At 32.4% G+C, this 18,321-nt stretch overlaps 1 protein-coding gene across 2 annotated transcripts in view; it reads left to right on the top strand.

The window, feature by feature from the left end:
- LOC140437410 (cholesterol transporter ABCA5-like) overlaps nucleotides 1–18,321 on the top strand; it is a 154,944-nt gene that overhangs the window by 45,553 nt on the left and 91,070 nt on the right. For both annotated transcript variants that reach the window (XM_072526926.1, XM_072526925.1), the window contains exons 5-7: nucleotides 4,047–4,239; nucleotides 12,436–12,659; nucleotides 13,764–13,950. In XM_072526926.1, the coding sequence (XP_072383027.1) occupies nucleotides 4,047–4,239; nucleotides 12,436–12,659; nucleotides 13,764–13,950 (604 nt within the window). The remainder of the gene's footprint in view (nucleotides 1–4,046; nucleotides 4,240–12,435; nucleotides 12,660–13,763; nucleotides 13,951–18,321) is intronic.

Here is an 18,321-nt window from a genome sequence, read left to right on the forward strand (position 1 = left end):
TTTGGTGTGTATTGTAACGATATGTAAAAACTGCAAGAGTAGTTGGGTTTTAAGGTGGCTTTTAGTAAATTTAAAATCAGACTTGTTTCCACACTTATTCATCAAGTGCACATGTGTGAGCACACATTCATCAAGTGCTCATGTGTGAGCACTCATTCATCAAGTGCTTCATTGTTATCAGGCGCAGTTTGTTTTTTATAAATGACCTAAATAACATTTTATTTTGAGAACTGTATAAAGAAATGCTGCATTCCGGTATGTCTACAGCCGAGGTGTGGAATGTTCGGTAATTAACTGAAACCCTTTTGAGATGATTAAGTCTAGAGAATTTTAGTGTTCTTACTCGGATATAATAAGTTTTTCTAGTATAGGATTTATTAGCAAAGATGTTTATATAGTTCTCAAAGAAAGTTTTTTTAAACAGTTTATGATCATTATTGGTAGCTATGGAGAAAGCATGTAGATGAATATTTTTTTTTAGGTTTTCCAAGTACAAAGATCAAGTAATGGCAACATACCTTTTTAGTCGTTTAAGGCCAGACATATTCTTAAAAATTACACCCGAACACACAGTAGTATGATAGAACTGCCTCTTTATTTTTTATTCTTACTAGACGAAGCTTGGCGATATAAAGTTAGTTTGTAACACGACTTTCCATCTCTACTTATTTTAACTTCAAAATAAATAAAAATCAGATGCTGAACTTGCATCATCATTCGCTTTGCCTATACCTACCTCAATGTGAGGTTGGCCTGCCTAGCTGCATTATCCTGATGCTTTTATTTGAAATCTCATAGTCATAATAATATAATTTTGTTTACTTGCAGTGTAAAGTGATATACTGTACGTTAAGTTTTACCTTTCGTATATACACTATAAATGGCAACACTGCACGCCGTCGACTTTCCACGAACCTTCGTTGCCCCGTCGCTAATAATTTGTCATTATACAGTGGTTGTTTAAAGCAATAAGAACGTAGATTCTTAAATTTACTTTTGTAAACAACATCTGTTTATACGTCCGCAGAAAAGGTTCAAATAATAAAATTCTGGACAACAGTGTGTAGATTTATTTTCGGTGTTTTTTGAAGAGAGACCAATTCCTTGCTTACAGTCAGTTCATAATATTGTTAAAAAGTTTGAGAGTTGTTGCTGCCTCAAAAATTGCAGAAAATGTCACGCACAAGAAGTATTACCAGAAAAAGTTAAGGAAAGAGAATACCGGGATACATAAATTTGTGCAACAATCGAGGTAGATTCAACACGATCAAGTAGAAGCATTTCTAGAGAGTTAGATGTTAACTATGTTACTGTAACGAAATGTAAAGTAAAGTAAAGTAAAATGAAATAAAAAGTAGTGATGAACCCAATTTTATTAAAAACGTTTTATTCACTGATGAATCTTCGTTTCGTTACCAGGGAGACACAATCCTTCCATTATGTGGTATTGGGCGCAGGAAAACCAGCACAGAAGTGTTGTTTACCGAACTCAACCTCCTCAAAAAGTTAACGTCTTGACTGACATTTTAGGAGACCACACAATAGGTCCATTTTTTATTAAGGGTAACTTGAATAGTAGAGTATACCTCGATTTGTTACAGAATCATGTTCTTCCCGGTATTCTCAATCTTCCCCATGTAAATCTGGAGAATGTTTGGTTCTATCAAGACGGCTGTTCAGTTCAGAATGCTCGAATAATTAGTGAGTACTTAAACAATACTTTCCCGGATCGAGTTATCAGTGGAACAGGCTAAATTAAGTGGTCTGCGCGATCTCCAGATTTTACACCCATGGACTCCTTTTTTGGGGATATTTAAAAAGCATCATCTACGATCATCCTGAGGCTAGTAGAGCCCAAAATTTGGATGAATTAAAAAGCCGAATAATGGAAGTCTAGAAATTCTGTTACAGCAAAAACTGTTACATTTGTCCGCAAAAGTTATGATAGATTAAGATACCGTTCAGCCGTAGAAGGTCCAATATTTGAATCATTTCTATAGAGCATAAAGCATTATTTCTTATTAGGAATTAGTTTTTATAAGAGAATATTTTTTGGTTTATCTTCTTTGGAGAAATACGCATCTATATTTAATTTAACCACAAAAAATTGTTTACATTATCAAAAACCGATACAAATGCACCGCCTTATAATGGTCGGTATATTTTTATCGAGTTTATGTTATAAGAAATAAACCAGATATACGTAAGCAAAACAAACATCGACGGACGGAAATGCATATCCCTTGCGTTGTTATGTGTTACTAAATGGTTTTAGTTTTCTCGTTTTCTGTCCAGAAGTCTAATGCTAGTGTCGAAGGGGATCGCAGAATTATAATTACCTCGTCCTAGGCAATGTTTCCGATTTTAGTGCTTTATGTAGTTTGCAATATCTAATCCAAAACTTAACGTACTGACGTATCTCGCACCTGCTTACATTACTCTACGCCGACAATGTAGGTAAATCTACAGACGCAACACGTAAGAAGAAATATTATATCATGCTGTGCTAATAGAATTGTTTTCTCATACTTTGCTCTCCTTATAAGTAGTTTAATTAAATAAGGTAAAATGTCTCATGTCATCAATGTCTCAATGTGTTATTCAATACGGTGTACGATACGGGAATAATACCACAAGAGTGGCTGAAGTCAGCATTTATAACCATCCCTAAAAAACAAGCAGCAAAAGAGTGCTCTGATTATCAAACAATGAGCCTCATGAGTCATACTTTAAAAGTACTGCTAAAAGTATTATGAACAAGCGCATTGACATTAAAATCATAAATATAGTGCAAACATTATATTGAAACCAAAGTGACATCGTTCAAATTGATAGGCAACACTCAGAAGAAATGAAGATTTGTAGAGGAGTTAGACAGGGATGTGTTTTATCGCCACTTTTGTTTAACTTATATTCTGAAGAAATTTTCCAAAACACGCTCAATAATATCGAAGCGGGAGTCACCGTTAACGGAAAATTGATTAACAACTTACGAAATGCAGACGACACTGTGATCATAGCAACGAGTATAGAAGATCTACAACATCTTATCGAAAGTTGAGTATGAATAGTGCTGAGATGGAAATTACTATAAACGCTAAAAAAACGAAGTGCTACATGCTAATTACAAAAAGACCACAAAATATACATCACCTATTGAAAATCAATGGTAACTTGATAGAACAAGTAGAAAAATATCAGTACTTGGGAACTTTGATCAATGAAACCAATGGTCATACTGTAGAAATAAACAGGCGAATAGCGATTTTCAGATTAGCATTTTTACGAATGAAGCCACTCTTAACGTGCAAAAATCCAAATTTGGAGATCAGACTACGTACCATTCGCTTTTATATATTTTCAATATTATTATATGGAGCCGAGACTTGAACATTAAAAAAATGCAATTTAAAAAGAATCGAGGCTTTTAACCTCTGGTTATACCGCAGAGTATTAAAAATATCATGGACTGATAGAATTACAAATAAAGAAGTACTGGAGAAGGCTGATAAAGAAACACAACATATCACCATTATACAAATAAAAAAACTGGAATACCTAGCCCACGTGATGAGGGGACCAAAATATGAAATTTTGAGACTCATAATACAGGGAAAGATTTAAGGAAGAAGATCTGTTGGCCGAAGGCAGAACTCATGGTTAAAGAATCTACGTGATTGGTATCAATGCAGATCCAGTGATTTGTTTAGAGCAGCAAATTCTAAAATAAAAATAGCCATTATGATTGCCAACCTCCGTAGGGAGACTGCACTCTAAGAAGAAGAAGAAAATGTCTCACCATTCATAAAAATTAATATTATCCTGTAAGTTCGTATGCAAAATAAAGTTGCGTTCTGCGTGTTTTTGAGTATTATAACATTACGGCCTTGTTGTATTTCACAATTTAGCAACTCCTGCGATGTGGACTTTCTCAGAAAAATACTCCACTGAAAGCAGAAATCCTACTGCCGCCTTATCTTCTTTTATAAGTGAAATTAAATATTAGAACAATACTTTTACTAATACTAACAATCACTTTATTGTAGATACCAGATTCGTACAAATCCCGATTATGTTCTTACTCCTACCTCTTCTGATCCTAGCTTGGGCTTGGTGAGTTGTAGAGGTGACCCAAAAGAAAATTCGAAATTGGAAGACGGAAGTACTTGCAAAAGTAATACATACTACTTCTCTGGATTTTTGGCTCTTCAAACTTTAATAGATTATACCAAATTACGCGTGAGTTGTTTTCTATCTCTCTTTTATATAGAATGCTAGCTACGTTTTAAATTTTATAATGTTATTATATATAACTAATATTACAATGTTATTATACATAACTAATATTACAATGTTATTAGTTATGATACATTATTTACATACGAGAGGGGCCATCTTTCAAGATTTTTTCCTACAGGAGCTCTCTACGATTTTGAAGAAAACATAAACAATATTTTATTCTTCTGTAGCCCACTGGTATAATATATTTATATTATATATTATAATATATTTATATTATATATATATATATATATATATATATATAGTATATATATTATTTATATTATTTATATATTTTTTTTCTAGTATTTGGATGTTTTTTCAACTATACGTTAAAATATAATCTTTTGCGAATTAATTTTTTTTAAACTAATGTTAAAAGGTATCCCCCATGGGGGATTTCTAGACAAACTGTAAAGAAGATCCTTCTCAATTGAAAATAAAGACAAAGCTGTCAGTAGATTTTGCAATATCGCGTTTCTTATGCTAAAAAAAATATTTAAATTAATTCATTCTCGTTAAAATATTGCAAAATTTTAATGTATAAAATTTTTGATCTTTATAAATGCCATTCAGTTCATTAATTAATTTTTGTTTATCAAATATATCATTAAATTATCAAATAATGTGGAAACATTTTTGAAAAATTGTGAAGAATTTGCAAGGCTAAAAAAATGTAATCTTTTTGATCGCCATGTGAGGCAAGTGTGCCTCGCACAAATGTAACACAACATGCCGCACCGCACACATTGTATGTCTCGCATGTAAGGTTTTACTCCAAGGCGCGCTGTACAGAATTGGTTCACGTTTGAGTAGAAATGCTACGAGAAATAAGAGTAGATGGCCCAATAAACAAACTAAGTTAAAGTAGGATCGTTTTAGCCTGTCGCATAAATAATAAAAGTGTCTGTTCAGATTTGCCTCAGGTAGTCAGCAGTTCTCAAATTAAAAATGTACGGTTTTCTTAATTTGATAATACATTAGGGATTTTTTTAATAAAATAACTTTGTATTATATTTTATAATAATTGAATATCATAATGTAAATTGATAAACATTGAATATGAAATATACAGGGTCATTCACGCAACATGTTGGTTAAAAGTTTTCAAAGTTCTGGTCGTCACTGGTTTCTGCAAACTTGGAATAATGGCTTAAGCAAAGCATTCTTCATTTTTTAAATATTTGCTTTCTGCTAGCACTTCCGGTTGTACCGGAAGTCGCCATTAAGTTTCTTATTTTAAATATAAACTGTGCTTTTTGGTATTTTATTTTTAGAATCTACGTAAAATTCTGGATCGATTTTTATTGGGATAGCATTCTCAAAAAAATAGCCGTTTTTGAGATATTTAAAGTTTTTGAAAAATTTCTGACTCGCTATCTGATTCATCTGAATCTTCATCATTACGAATAATTAAAGGTCTTACTTCATCAATAACTTGTTCTATTTCATATGACTCTAAAAATTTTTTTTCAGTAAGCTCAATACATTTTCGTCATTGTTCCGTTCTTCATTATATAACTTATTGGATAAAGTAATATGTCTAGCTAAAGCACTGTCAATAGTTTGCGTATTTTTTAAACCTAAAATATTTTTAAAGCTACTAAATTGTTTAAATGTTCTTTCGAATATTTATGTTTTTTGACACTAGCTGATAAATGTTTCAAATCCAAATATCTCCGACTCACTCAAACAGTTTGCTTCAAATTTGAAAGCAGTAGGCAAGGCCCACGGTTCGTAGACTTACTACGGTTGCCTCTTCCGCTTAACCAATGAACATTAAGCCCGAAAGTGTACTCTCGTGACGTAATTCTTCCCCTTCAACCAATCAACACTGCAATCGACCTGCCCTATACATTCAGTATCAATCACAAATAAATGGGTTTTGTATTCTTGTGTACTCTGGTGACGTAACTCAAGCATCCCCACCCCAGTCGGAAGAGGCAACCGTAGTAAGTCTACGAACCGTGGGCAAGGTCAACAAAAAAGTGCTTTTCTAAAATAACTACCGCATAACCATTTATGGTTTTTATACCATATTGTCTGAAACGATATCGAAAATGGTTGATTATCCGTCTTATCTGTAGATAAGATTTGTAAATTTGGCAAAGGCCGACCCATTACAATAATTTCTAATCTTTCTTGATTTGGCCGCCTTGAAAAAGGCGTTTCAATCAAACTTCAGATTATATCGTTTAGAATATTCATTTTATATTAAATACTTAAATTTACCTGTTTAATCACATGGTTGAGTTTACCGAAAGTACAAGCTGAATATAGCCCCAAATGTCAACCATGAAATAAAATATTTCGGTTTGGCAGTGTTGGGATGTTTTTAGAATGCATATGTTGTATGCTTCAAATATAAAGAGAGAAAGCTTTTAAAAAGTACATTCTTATTATACTATTTTAGGAATTCTGCAATTTTTAATTTATATGAAACAATAACGAAACAATATTTGTCTCTTTCTAGATTAATTGCAAACATCTGTTGCAATCTGCTAATTTGACGATTGCCAAATCTATCCCCTAATCTATCAAAGGGCAATTGCCAAAAAATTTTAATAATTACCTGCAATTAATCTTCAAAGAAACAAATATTTACTCATCCTTGTTTTATATAAATCAAAAATTGCAGAATTCATTACATAATATAACTAAAATATACTTTTCTTTTTTATAAAAACATGCCAATACTGCTAAACCGAAATTTGTTGTTCCATGTTTGACATTTGTGGCTATAATTAGCTTGTGCTTTCGGTAAACTCAACCAATCACTTTGCTTTTCATAAACAAATTTAAATTGTCCTACCTATTTATAAAATATTTAACCTTCTACTAAAAAACAATTATTATAATTTCACTAGCACTTGACAAAATAGACCCAATATAAATAAATTCTTTAACTTTGTTCAGAACACGTTATGATTACAACAAAAATTTCGAAACTCATTGAATTTGGCTGATCGGGTCGCCTATCCAAATAAAATATTCACAATTCATAGCTTGTAGATATGTTGCTCCTGCCTAAGCGTAAGTTAGACAGAAAAACATACGTCTTATTCCATTCGCAAGCGAAAATTTGAAGTGCCTTTTAATACTACGAGGAGAGTAAAATATTTAACTTTGAAAAGAATATAAAAAAATTGCTTTTTTATTTGAAATAAGTATTAAGTCAAAATTTGTAAATCACAATTTTAAATTAAGTAATTTATATTAATGTTTGAACACATAAACAGGGTAGGCGGCGCCTACCTGTACCATCGAGCAAAAAGACAAAAGAGGGAATGTAAAGGTAGTAGGGGAAAAATATTGTTAGACAGGAAGTGCCATCTTGAGAGGCCACATTAAACAAGGAAACGGAGTCTCTTTCCTTGTTTAAGAAATCAAATTTAGTTGGGTTATGTTATTGCTGATGTTATTGTTTGTCCCAACTGTCACATTAAAGATTGTTTGTATTTTCTATTGAAGTTTTTTAATTGTTTCACATTTTAGACTATTATTGTTATTATTTAATTAAAACTTTATTGTGTTCTAGTGTTAAATAAAGTATTTAAAGTGTATTATGTATTAATATTATGTAATATTAATATTATGTTAATATAAAATAAATAAATAGATAAATTAGAACCACTACACCACTGTATGATTATTGTGAAGTGTCATGAAATTTAAATTTGGCGCATTCGTATTTCCGGATATGTCCGCGATCAGAGGCCACTTTTTTGGTCTCCTTTTCATAACGATTAGATTCCCTCTTTTGTCTTTTTGCTCGATGACCTGTACGCAGAGATTGGAATGAGAGATATTGAAAGAGAAATGGAAAATTTTTAAAGACAGTTAGGCTAAGTTCACATGGTCGCGCGACAACGCACGCTTGTAGCTCGTTAACGCACGATGATGTATCAGATGGTCGAGCGTTTTTTTTTATTCCAAAGTTGCGAGAACGCAGTTGATAAGGCAATCTGTTTATGGGTTTTGTATCGGAGATTGAAACAACAACGTCGACGAAGAGAAAGAAGAAATTGGGTGCTTCCTATTTTAAGCAAGAGAACCACTTTGAGTCTATTATATTACCTTATATCCAAAGCTGAGAAGACACGGAGATAAGTTTTTCAACTATTTCAGGACATCGGTCACGTCACTTGACTGTTTAATGAGCATTATTGAAAACGACTTAAAGTGCAGTGAAAATGCTATACGATACTGCATATCGCCGAAAGAAAAAGTCATTGTTACGTTAAGGTAAGCTTTTAATTAAATGTAAGTTTTAACTAGTGAATAAATCATACTATTTTATTATAAATCAAAAACATTTTTACACTTGTTCGTTAAGTACTGTTTTCATCGCTGTTAAACAAATTAAGTTCTTGAGTTTCTGCACTAGATAGTGGTGATGGTATATATTGTGAATTTGTATTTGTAGTCTCTGTTTGAGGATATGTGGTATATCCATACTGAGAATGAGGTTGATACTCGTAGTGCCACACGGAACTCTGTTGTGTAACTAAGCTATTGTTTCTAGGCAATGGGTGGCGTTCCTGGGGATTTGCGTTATGTTGACTCTAAGAACTAGATGGCTGATTTGTTAAATACGAAATATCGTATATTGATGCATTAGAAGACAGTGGCTGCCTGGAATTGCAGAGTATTTGCCTGTACTTGGTATCGTGCTATTAAATCATATATTTCAATATTTAATCTTAAACTGTTGTGCTCGGGTACTTTCTTTAGTTCTCCAAGTAATGATAGTCAAAATAGTTTACCTTCATTGTTTTCTTCTTTTTCTATAGGTCTTCTTTGGTTAATACTCTGTTCTAATATTTTGGCAAAATGTTCCTCTGCTGGATAAAGTTTATACTTCTTTGTAGCAGGTGGATATTCTCCCGGAGGTCTTAAGCTGCTGTCACTGCTTTCTTCAGCTGATTCGGGAACGTCGATGTCGTTATCATTATCATCCCTTTACTTGAACACTACTGTCACTTTTTTTTTGGACGGTGGGTTGCAGAAATATTAATCTTTGAAAATACGCCGAAGTAGATTTCGATGTTGCTGCCGAACCAGATTTTAAAGTTTTAATTTTTTTAATGTCTCTCACATATACATCACGTAAATTCTTCCATTTCTTCTCCAGTGTTGATGCTGAAATAGAAATGATAATAATTGTTATTCTATTGCAGGTATCTGTCAAGTGGTTGTTTGTTAGCTGAATTGCAGTATGGTTATAAAATTGGAAAGTCTACATTATCGAGTGCAATTCAAAAAGTGTGCAAGGTGATATGGGAGAAGTTAAAAGCAGTTGTCATAAATGCATCGAGTAAAGAGAAATAGATATAAATATTTGAAGAACTTAAACAAGAAGCTTATTTTCTTAACTGCATCGGTGCATTGACCGGAAAGCACATTCGATTAATTCAGCCTCCAAACTCCGGATCTATGTACTATAATTTTAAACATTTTTTTTTCATTGGTGCTAATGGCTTTATGTGACGCTAATTTCTGCTTTATATGGGTCAAGGTTGGAACGTATGGTAAAGATAGTGACTGATAGTGACCTTCTCCAAAAATCTCACTGAAAAGACAATAAATGTTCCTGAACCTAAATAGATCATAAATATCTTCGGTAATAAGTTACCACATGTTATAGTGGCAGATGAAGCTATTGCCATGATGGACAATTTAATGAGGCCGTATGGTGGCAAAATGCTGTAGCACGCAAAAAAATATATATAATTACCGTTTATCGTTAGCTCAAAGATATGTTGAATGCACGTTTGGAATTATGTGCAACAAATGGCGAATTTTGCACCGACCCATAGACGGTACACTTGACTTTGCTGAAAACATTGTTTAAGCTATTTGTGTCTTGCACAACTTTGTCAGAATTATAATAATAATAATAATAAATGTCTTTATTAACAACAGATTAAATTTTCTTTACAATGAAATATAATATCATGGGGCGAGATTCAGTTTGTGCACCACTGTGCAACAGCGGCACACAACTGCTCTTCCACCTAACCCCCCGAAAATAGTATAGAAAATGAATTGTATTTACAATAAAACATAAAAATATTAAGTACATATTAAATTTATAAATTATAAACTATTTATTTTTTTTTAATTCTTAAATTACTGTTCAGCTAACAACTGCTCATAAATTAATCTCTTGAACTTGACTCTAGACAGATTTTTAATATTGTAGGACAAGCTCTTAATATTGCAAGCAATTGAATATGAAAATGAACGTTTAAAAAAGGATGTTGTATGTTTAGGTAAAGTGGGGGTATTCTTGTGTCTAAGATTAAGATTATGAACGTCCGTCCTATAAGTTATTCGATTGTACAGGTATGGTGGAACTCTCTCTTGAATGATTTTATGGTAAAAACATAAAGCATGGAGTTTCCGACGATTTTTCATATTTAGGCTCTTGACTGCAGTGAAAACATGACTTATCCTTTGAAATTTCCTGATGCCAAAAATCAAACGCAAACAAGAATTTTGCAATTTCTGTATTCTCCATGAATCAAATTCAGTGAGACACGCATTGTAAAGTACGTCACAATAATTTAATTTTGATAATACCAGAGCATTACATAATAATGACTTTGTCGCCCTACTTAATAAATTGCGGCTTTGATACAGTAATTTTAAAACTGCGTAAGCTCGTTGTAAACAAATACTTACATGATGTGTAAACCTTAAATCTTCTTCGAACCAAACCCCAAGGCTTTTAATCTTTTTGCTAAAAATTAAATTATCATTTCCTAAGATAATTCGATTGGCATAATTCTCTAAAAATATTTTCCTATGGAGATTCCTCCCAAAAATGATACCCTGAGTTTTTGATGTATTCAATTTTAAACAATGATTTTGAGAAAAAATCTACAGCTGAAGAAGGTCATGATTTATTGCATTTACCGCTTGATCACACTCATTTGGATAAAATGACATATAGAGTTGGGTATCGTCTGCATAATAATGTTGTAAACAGGACAAAAACATAGAGGGAAAATTAGATGTGTATATAGAGAATAAAATTGGACCTAATATAGATCCTTGAGGCACACCAGTATTAAGATCTAGAAATGAAGAAATATTTTGATTAAGTTTTACTGCTTGACATCTATTAGAAAGATAGGATTTCATTAGATCAACTGCTCTCGCTTCTAGACCAATATATTTTAAAATAGAGAATAACAAATTATGGTTAATTGTATCAAAAGCTTTTGAGTAGTCTAGAAGAATTAGAATTGATATTTTGTTTTGGTCATAGGCTCTAAAAATATTATCTGTAATATTTAATAAAGCAGAAAGACAGCTATATCTGGACCTAAAACAATATATATCAATCACCTTTTCACACAATCAATCAAGATGATATCACACACGAGGATACAGTTTATGCCACACCATGGTTGAATATGAATAGATCACACACTGGGAGCGCCATTCGAGATGCAGATATAGTTCGAACTGCATTTACAGATTACTTTGTAAATGATGGAAGGCTAGACTGGCAGGATGGTATGGTCTAAACAATATTACTTTTATAATAATATTTAAAAATAATATTTAAAAAAAACTAGTTGCTCCCAAGCCTGTTTCTTCAGTATTTTATTATAATATTCCTTCGAATTCAAGTTCCATATGGCTGGTCATTTTTCTGCTTCATCGATAAAAAAGTCGGTGATAAATTAATCGTTCATCTTAACACACTTCGTACGTCTAACCGGCTCTAATCACGCTAATCAACTGAACACATCTATGCTTGATTGTTGTACTTCAGCAAAGATAATCGTGCGCGATCGCAAGTTAACGCGCGATGACGCGCGACGATATAAACATCTGTATATGACTACTCTGCATCTATAGCCGCGCGGTTTGTTGTACGCGCGATCATCTGAACTTAGCCTCAAGCACATGCTACCGGGTAGTTTTTCGCTTGTTTTTTTACAGTTAATTTCAATCTTTTACATTCCTACCACTTAGTACGTAGTAAACTACTATTTTTAAGTCACAAATATCAAATATTACGTGCTTTCACTAATGTTAGGTTATATTTTAAGAACAATAATTTATTTTTCATATATGGTTTATCATGCGTCGTTATTTTATTGTTTTATGCTGAAATGTATTTTATTTTTATTTTAGCTTGAGAAGATAAAAACTAACATACCAGATATAGCTTTGGAAATATTTCCAAAAGCGGCGGAAGTAGGTAGTTGGTCAATACTCCTTCGTCTTATAATTCCATTCTATATGATAATAGCTCTTTCGCAATTCATTACTTATCTTATGATATTAATAGTCGGAGAAAAAGAGAAAAAGATAAAAGAAGGAATGCGACTAATGGGACTTATGGACTCAGTGTTCTGGTAAGATTTAGTAATAGCAGAGGTTAGAACTGTTTGGAATGTCTTTAAAACCAGTGTTAAACTCTTAACATACCATCAAGAATCTTTAATTATTTCTTTTACAATTAATAATTTAAAATACGCCTTGATATTCATGTTTGCGTCCGATATATCTCGTTTCAAATTAAAACCAGTCGAAAATTTCCGTTTTTGAAACCCAACACCTGGTCGTAAAATGTTATTCCTCTAATTTGATCCACAGTGCTTTCGCTAGAAAACAGGTATATTGATCTACTTGGAAGTGTATCAATAGGTTTTATTGTCCTTGGCATCCTTATTCAAAAGGCAATAAATCTTTTAGTTTAATGATTTTTTATGCATTTTCTTCGTAAATATGTGACAAACAATAGTTTACATTATGTTAAAAATCACTCACTTTATGAAAATTCGTTAAAGCTGTTGGAACTGGCAGTTTGCTTTTTTCCTATAAATTGTTGGATTCGAGCGCAATTCATGCATTCTACATTTGTGTCTCAAACTAAGCAGTACGCTTTAAAAAGCATTCTATATTCACATTTCAGGCTGGGTACTAGGCCCCAAAAGGCATTATATATTCTCGTCTCAACCCAAACACTACGCCTCTCAAAAATAACAGTGTAATCTTAGTCCATTGGTTACTTGTATACACACGGAATAACCTATCGATGACATTATTTATTTATATGATTACGTTACAGCTTACGAGTAACTATAATTACATCTCGAACAAATGGTCTATTCTGATTAACTAACGAAATAATATTATGCTGAACTAAATTGCTTATGTGTTTACTGTATTTATAACAATATCGGTTATTAGGCCAACGATTTATCTTGCTTTAAAGCATCCAATTATAAATTTTTGTCCAAAAATATTTACAAACGTAAAAGTTATAGCGAAAAATAAAATTTTCGTAATATAATATAAATCGTAATATTTTAAAGTGTAGAATCTACGGTTTCCTTTTGTGCAATTACTGAAGGACCACCCTGTGTAATATTGAACCAATAGAAAATATTTAAAATACCAAAAACAATAAAACTTCTGTTTCCCTTTTTTAATTAGCTAAAATTTGTGTTTTTTAGGTCATCCTGGTTTATCATCTACGCAATTTTTGTAATATTTGTATCTATAGTATGCATTTTACTGCTATACTATTTGAAAGCATTTATTTACTCAAACCACATACTGATCTTCATTGTAATTGTACTTTATGGTTTTTCGCTTATCATGTTTGCATTTATGATAACACCGTTTTTCGACAAAGCAAGGGTAAGTATATGAAACAATTTAATATACTTTTCTATATATTTATCTATATATTTAGGCAGATATATATATATATATATATATATATATATATATATATATATATAAATTAACGATCACTCAGAAGAGTGGTGGGTTTTTTCGGTCAAAAGGTGGAGAAAAAAGACAAAGTCGATGGCTACTTCATCTATTTATTGAAGACGTTTCGCTTTCTTAATCAGAAAGCATCATCAGTTCATCTAAAAAGAACAATATGAAAAAACCACACAAGCATGGAAAAGTTGTTACATGTGTTACCTTAAAAAAAATGTAGCAGTCAGTGATAATAAAGTTGTAAAGACACTTAAGTAAATGGACATTATACGATTATGATGTATAAACAATAAATTGAACTAGATAAGTTAACAATTTGTTCAAACTAAGCACAGCAAAAAGAACATGTGGTTTTGTTTTTTTATATATACGTATAAGTTAAAAAAACATTAACAAGAGAATGAAGAACTAAGAAAATCAAAGAAGCACTTCCAACAATACAGCAATAGTTATGATTTAATTTTAACTTTAGGTAGCATTATTATATTAATTTATATTAAAATTGAATAATTTAATGTATAATGAAATTACCACTCCTTTCTTCTTGAATGCTGCCGGTAAAATGGTGTTTAATTAAGACAATCACGCCACCAACGTAAAAGACAGTAAACACCTTGAGGTCATTAATTATGACAGAACAGCAAGGTGAAATACCAACCCTAATAATAGAGCGGTTTATTTAAATGATAGGATGAGTTTGGGTGACAACCTGCTTGTAAGGAACCAATAAATGAAAGGAAAGGTGGTTAATAACACCAAATTTCCCCCATTGATCGGCTAAGAAAAAACAAACAAAACAAGTGAGGTCAAACCAAAAACTCATATATGAATCGTCAACGTTGTGGCTGGTTAATCAGCCACAGCCGATCAATGGGGGAAATTTGGTGTTATTAACCACCTTTCCTTTCATTTATTGGTTCCTTAATATAAATTGAGGATCACTCGAAGAGTGGAGGGTTTTTCGGTCAAAAGGTGGAGAGAAAAAAGACAAAGAAGGTTGAAAAACCAAACATCCATAGAAAAGTAATAATAAGTGTGTTACCTCAAAAAGTCATTGATATTAAATATGTAAAGAAGCTTACGATATTGGACAATAAATGATTATATTGTATAAACAATTAATTTAAACTAAATACAGTTTACAAATTAACTCAAACTTAACACAGCAAAAGACCATGTGGTAATTGTACATGTATATAAAAAGTAGGTAAAAAAGCTTATGTATAAAACACTAATTTGCAGAGAACTAACAAGATCATAAGATCACACTTCCAATAGTATATTATTAGTTAAATTTAATTATAAAGTAATTAAAGTAATTATAATTGAAATATATATTTTTAATAAGTAATATTAAAAAGTATATAAAGTTAAAGTTAAAATTAAATTTAACTAATAATATACTGTTGGAAGTGTGATCTCATGATCTTGTTAGTTCTCTGCAAATTAGTAATTACTATTTAAATGGGAATAAGCCACAATTAAAGGATAAATTACGTTTATTGACGTTTCAATTTCCCCTTCGGAAATCGTTGTCAAAATACAAAAAAAAGTTTTGTATTTCTGTTTTTGTTTTCATAAGTATCCATAACACAATTGTGATTTACAATATATTCAGACTTACAGCACTTACCACATAAAGACAGTTTGAATTTCTGAAAATATTATTGATACACCTGTCACATTTGTGCACAACATACTTTACCTTAAGCTAATAATTACTGTGCATTTAACCCCGAAATGGCCCAAAATGTACTTACCACTTCTGTGGACTATACCATCGACATGGTCTTTTGCTGTGCTAAGTTTGAGTTAATTTGTAAACTGTATTTAGTTTTAATTAATCGTTTATACAACATAATCATTTAATGTCCAATATCGTTAGCTTTTTTACATATTTAATATCAATGACTGCTACATGTCTTTTTGAGGTAACACACTTATTATTACTTTTCTATGGATGTTTGGTTTTTCATATTGTTCTTTTTAGATGAACTGATGATGCTTTCTGATTAGAAAGCGAAACGTCTTCAATACATAGATAAAGTAGCCATCTTCTTTTTTCGTCTTTTTCTCTCCACCTTTTGACCGAAAAACCCAGAACTATTCAGATGATCCTTAATATATATATATATATATATATATATATATATATATATATATATATATATATATATATATATATATATATATATATATATATATATATACACACAATGGACTGCCAAGGAGATTTCTTGCGTCCTCATCCATTCTGTCCATATTATATGAGGTATCGAAAGGCCAAGGGAGATAAGTGACATTTTTGAGATAAGTGTAGAGTCATGTAGTTTAAATATAAGAAAATTTTGTGGCCAAATGATATAAACGAATCGCTAATTGTTGTCGCAATCTAGCGGTGCAAAGTTTAACTACTCCTTAAATATGTGTTTATTTGGAATCCAATTGAGGTAAACACATTTTTAGAAGAACAGTGAGATATGTATAGTACTTATCTCCATTGACATCCAACTTAACAACACTATTATTGTTAGCGCGACATTTTTGTGTTTGTGTGGTCTGGTTGGTTTGATTACAGTTTTCAGAGTAAAACACTGTTTTTTTAGTATTTACAGTGTACTACAAAGCATAATCGAAAATACCGTGTCATTATTTTAAATAGCAATAACTCAGCCGGAGAACGGAAAGAAGAAGAAAATGCAAGTTGCCGACAACAATGATATTGAACAGCAAGACAACATATTTTTTCAAGACGATGAGTCTTAAACCATTTGTTTTTTTTGTAAAATGTATTGTTATCCTAGCTAACTGGTTTTTATTACCATGAACCTTTTTTCACAGGACAATGTCGTCTCCGGTGTAATTAATAAACGTATGAAAAACTGATTGCAACTTGGTGCAAGTTTCCATGTTTATTAATTTGTCCAACTATTGCGCAATATGGTGTAATATTGCGGAGTTGGCCGGTACGCTCTTATTGTGGCATTATCTTAAAGAGACAATGCCATTATGGTTTTATTAGGTGGTGGAAATAAAACACATTCTTTCTAAGAAGAAAAAAACTCAGCTTCAGAGTCTTAGAAAGATTCGGAGCCCTTCGAGCAAAGTGCTCTAGGGAGCTACCCTACACGGGTAAAACCATGTGTTGACACTGACTATCACTACTCACTCGAGATCCGAAAAATGTCCTATATTTAAAGATAAATTAACTTTTATATGAAACTTTTTCATTTCTCAACCAATTAAATTTAATTATATGTTCCAGAAGGAAGGGCGATGAACATCGAAGTGCGTGATTGTTGGCACTTGATGACATCCCCCCTGCTTTGGAGACTCTGAGACTGATAAAAAAAGATGATTTTATTAAAAAACTTAAGAAAACAATTTTTTTTACAAATCACATATAGAAAAGAAAAAAAATGCATAAAATATATCAAATATAACATGAAATATATCAAAATGAATATGTCTATATTGTCAAATTACTTACAAGTCCTCTAACACACACTACACTCGCGTACACTCGCGTAGCGCGCACTTTTACACTGCACAAAAACACTCACAGGCGGTGGTCGGTGTTGTTGACAGCATCTGTAGGTCCATCCTCGACGACGTGCTCTCGTTCTACGGCGGCTTCGTCCTCTCTAGCTGTACGTTTCCCATCTGCATGTCGCCGGTGTGTCGTAGGCGAGTTTGCCTGGGCCTTCGTGGTGCTCTGGACCACATAATGGTAGGGCAGGCAGTGACTGGCTACTGCGGAGACATCCATTGCATCAGGTACTTAGCATCAAGTAGGCTGGCTCGTCGGAGATGCGGCACATCGACGGTTTCAGGGCTGCAGAAGGTGGATATCGGCATGTTAGTTTGGTGTACTAACATCCGATGCTTCTCCCAGCTGTTTTCTTGAGTGGTTTTGATGCAGGCATCGTGTTGGAACTGTTTGCGATTTTCGATCGCGGAGCATGAGAACTCTGACATCTCGGAGTCGTGGTAGAGTTCGTTGAAGGTTGGGCGCCATGTCGTCTCCGGTGTAATTAATAAACGTATGAAAAACTGATTGCAACTTGGTGCAAGTTTCCATGTTTATTAATTTGTCCAACTATTGCGCAATATGGTGTTATATTGCGTAGTTGGCCGGTACGCTCTTATTGTGGCATTATCTTGAAGAGACAATGCCATTGTGGTTTTATTAGGTGATGGAAATAAAACACATTCTTTCTAAGAAGAAAAAAACTCAGCTTCAGAGTCTTAGAAAGAAACAGAGCTCTTCGAGCAAAGTGC

This window comes from Diabrotica undecimpunctata, chromosome 3, assembly GCF_040954645.1.
Source record: "Diabrotica undecimpunctata isolate CICGRU chromosome 3, icDiaUnde3, whole genome shotgun sequence".
NCBI lineage: Eukaryota > Metazoa > Arthropoda > Insecta > Coleoptera > Chrysomelidae > Diabrotica > Diabrotica undecimpunctata.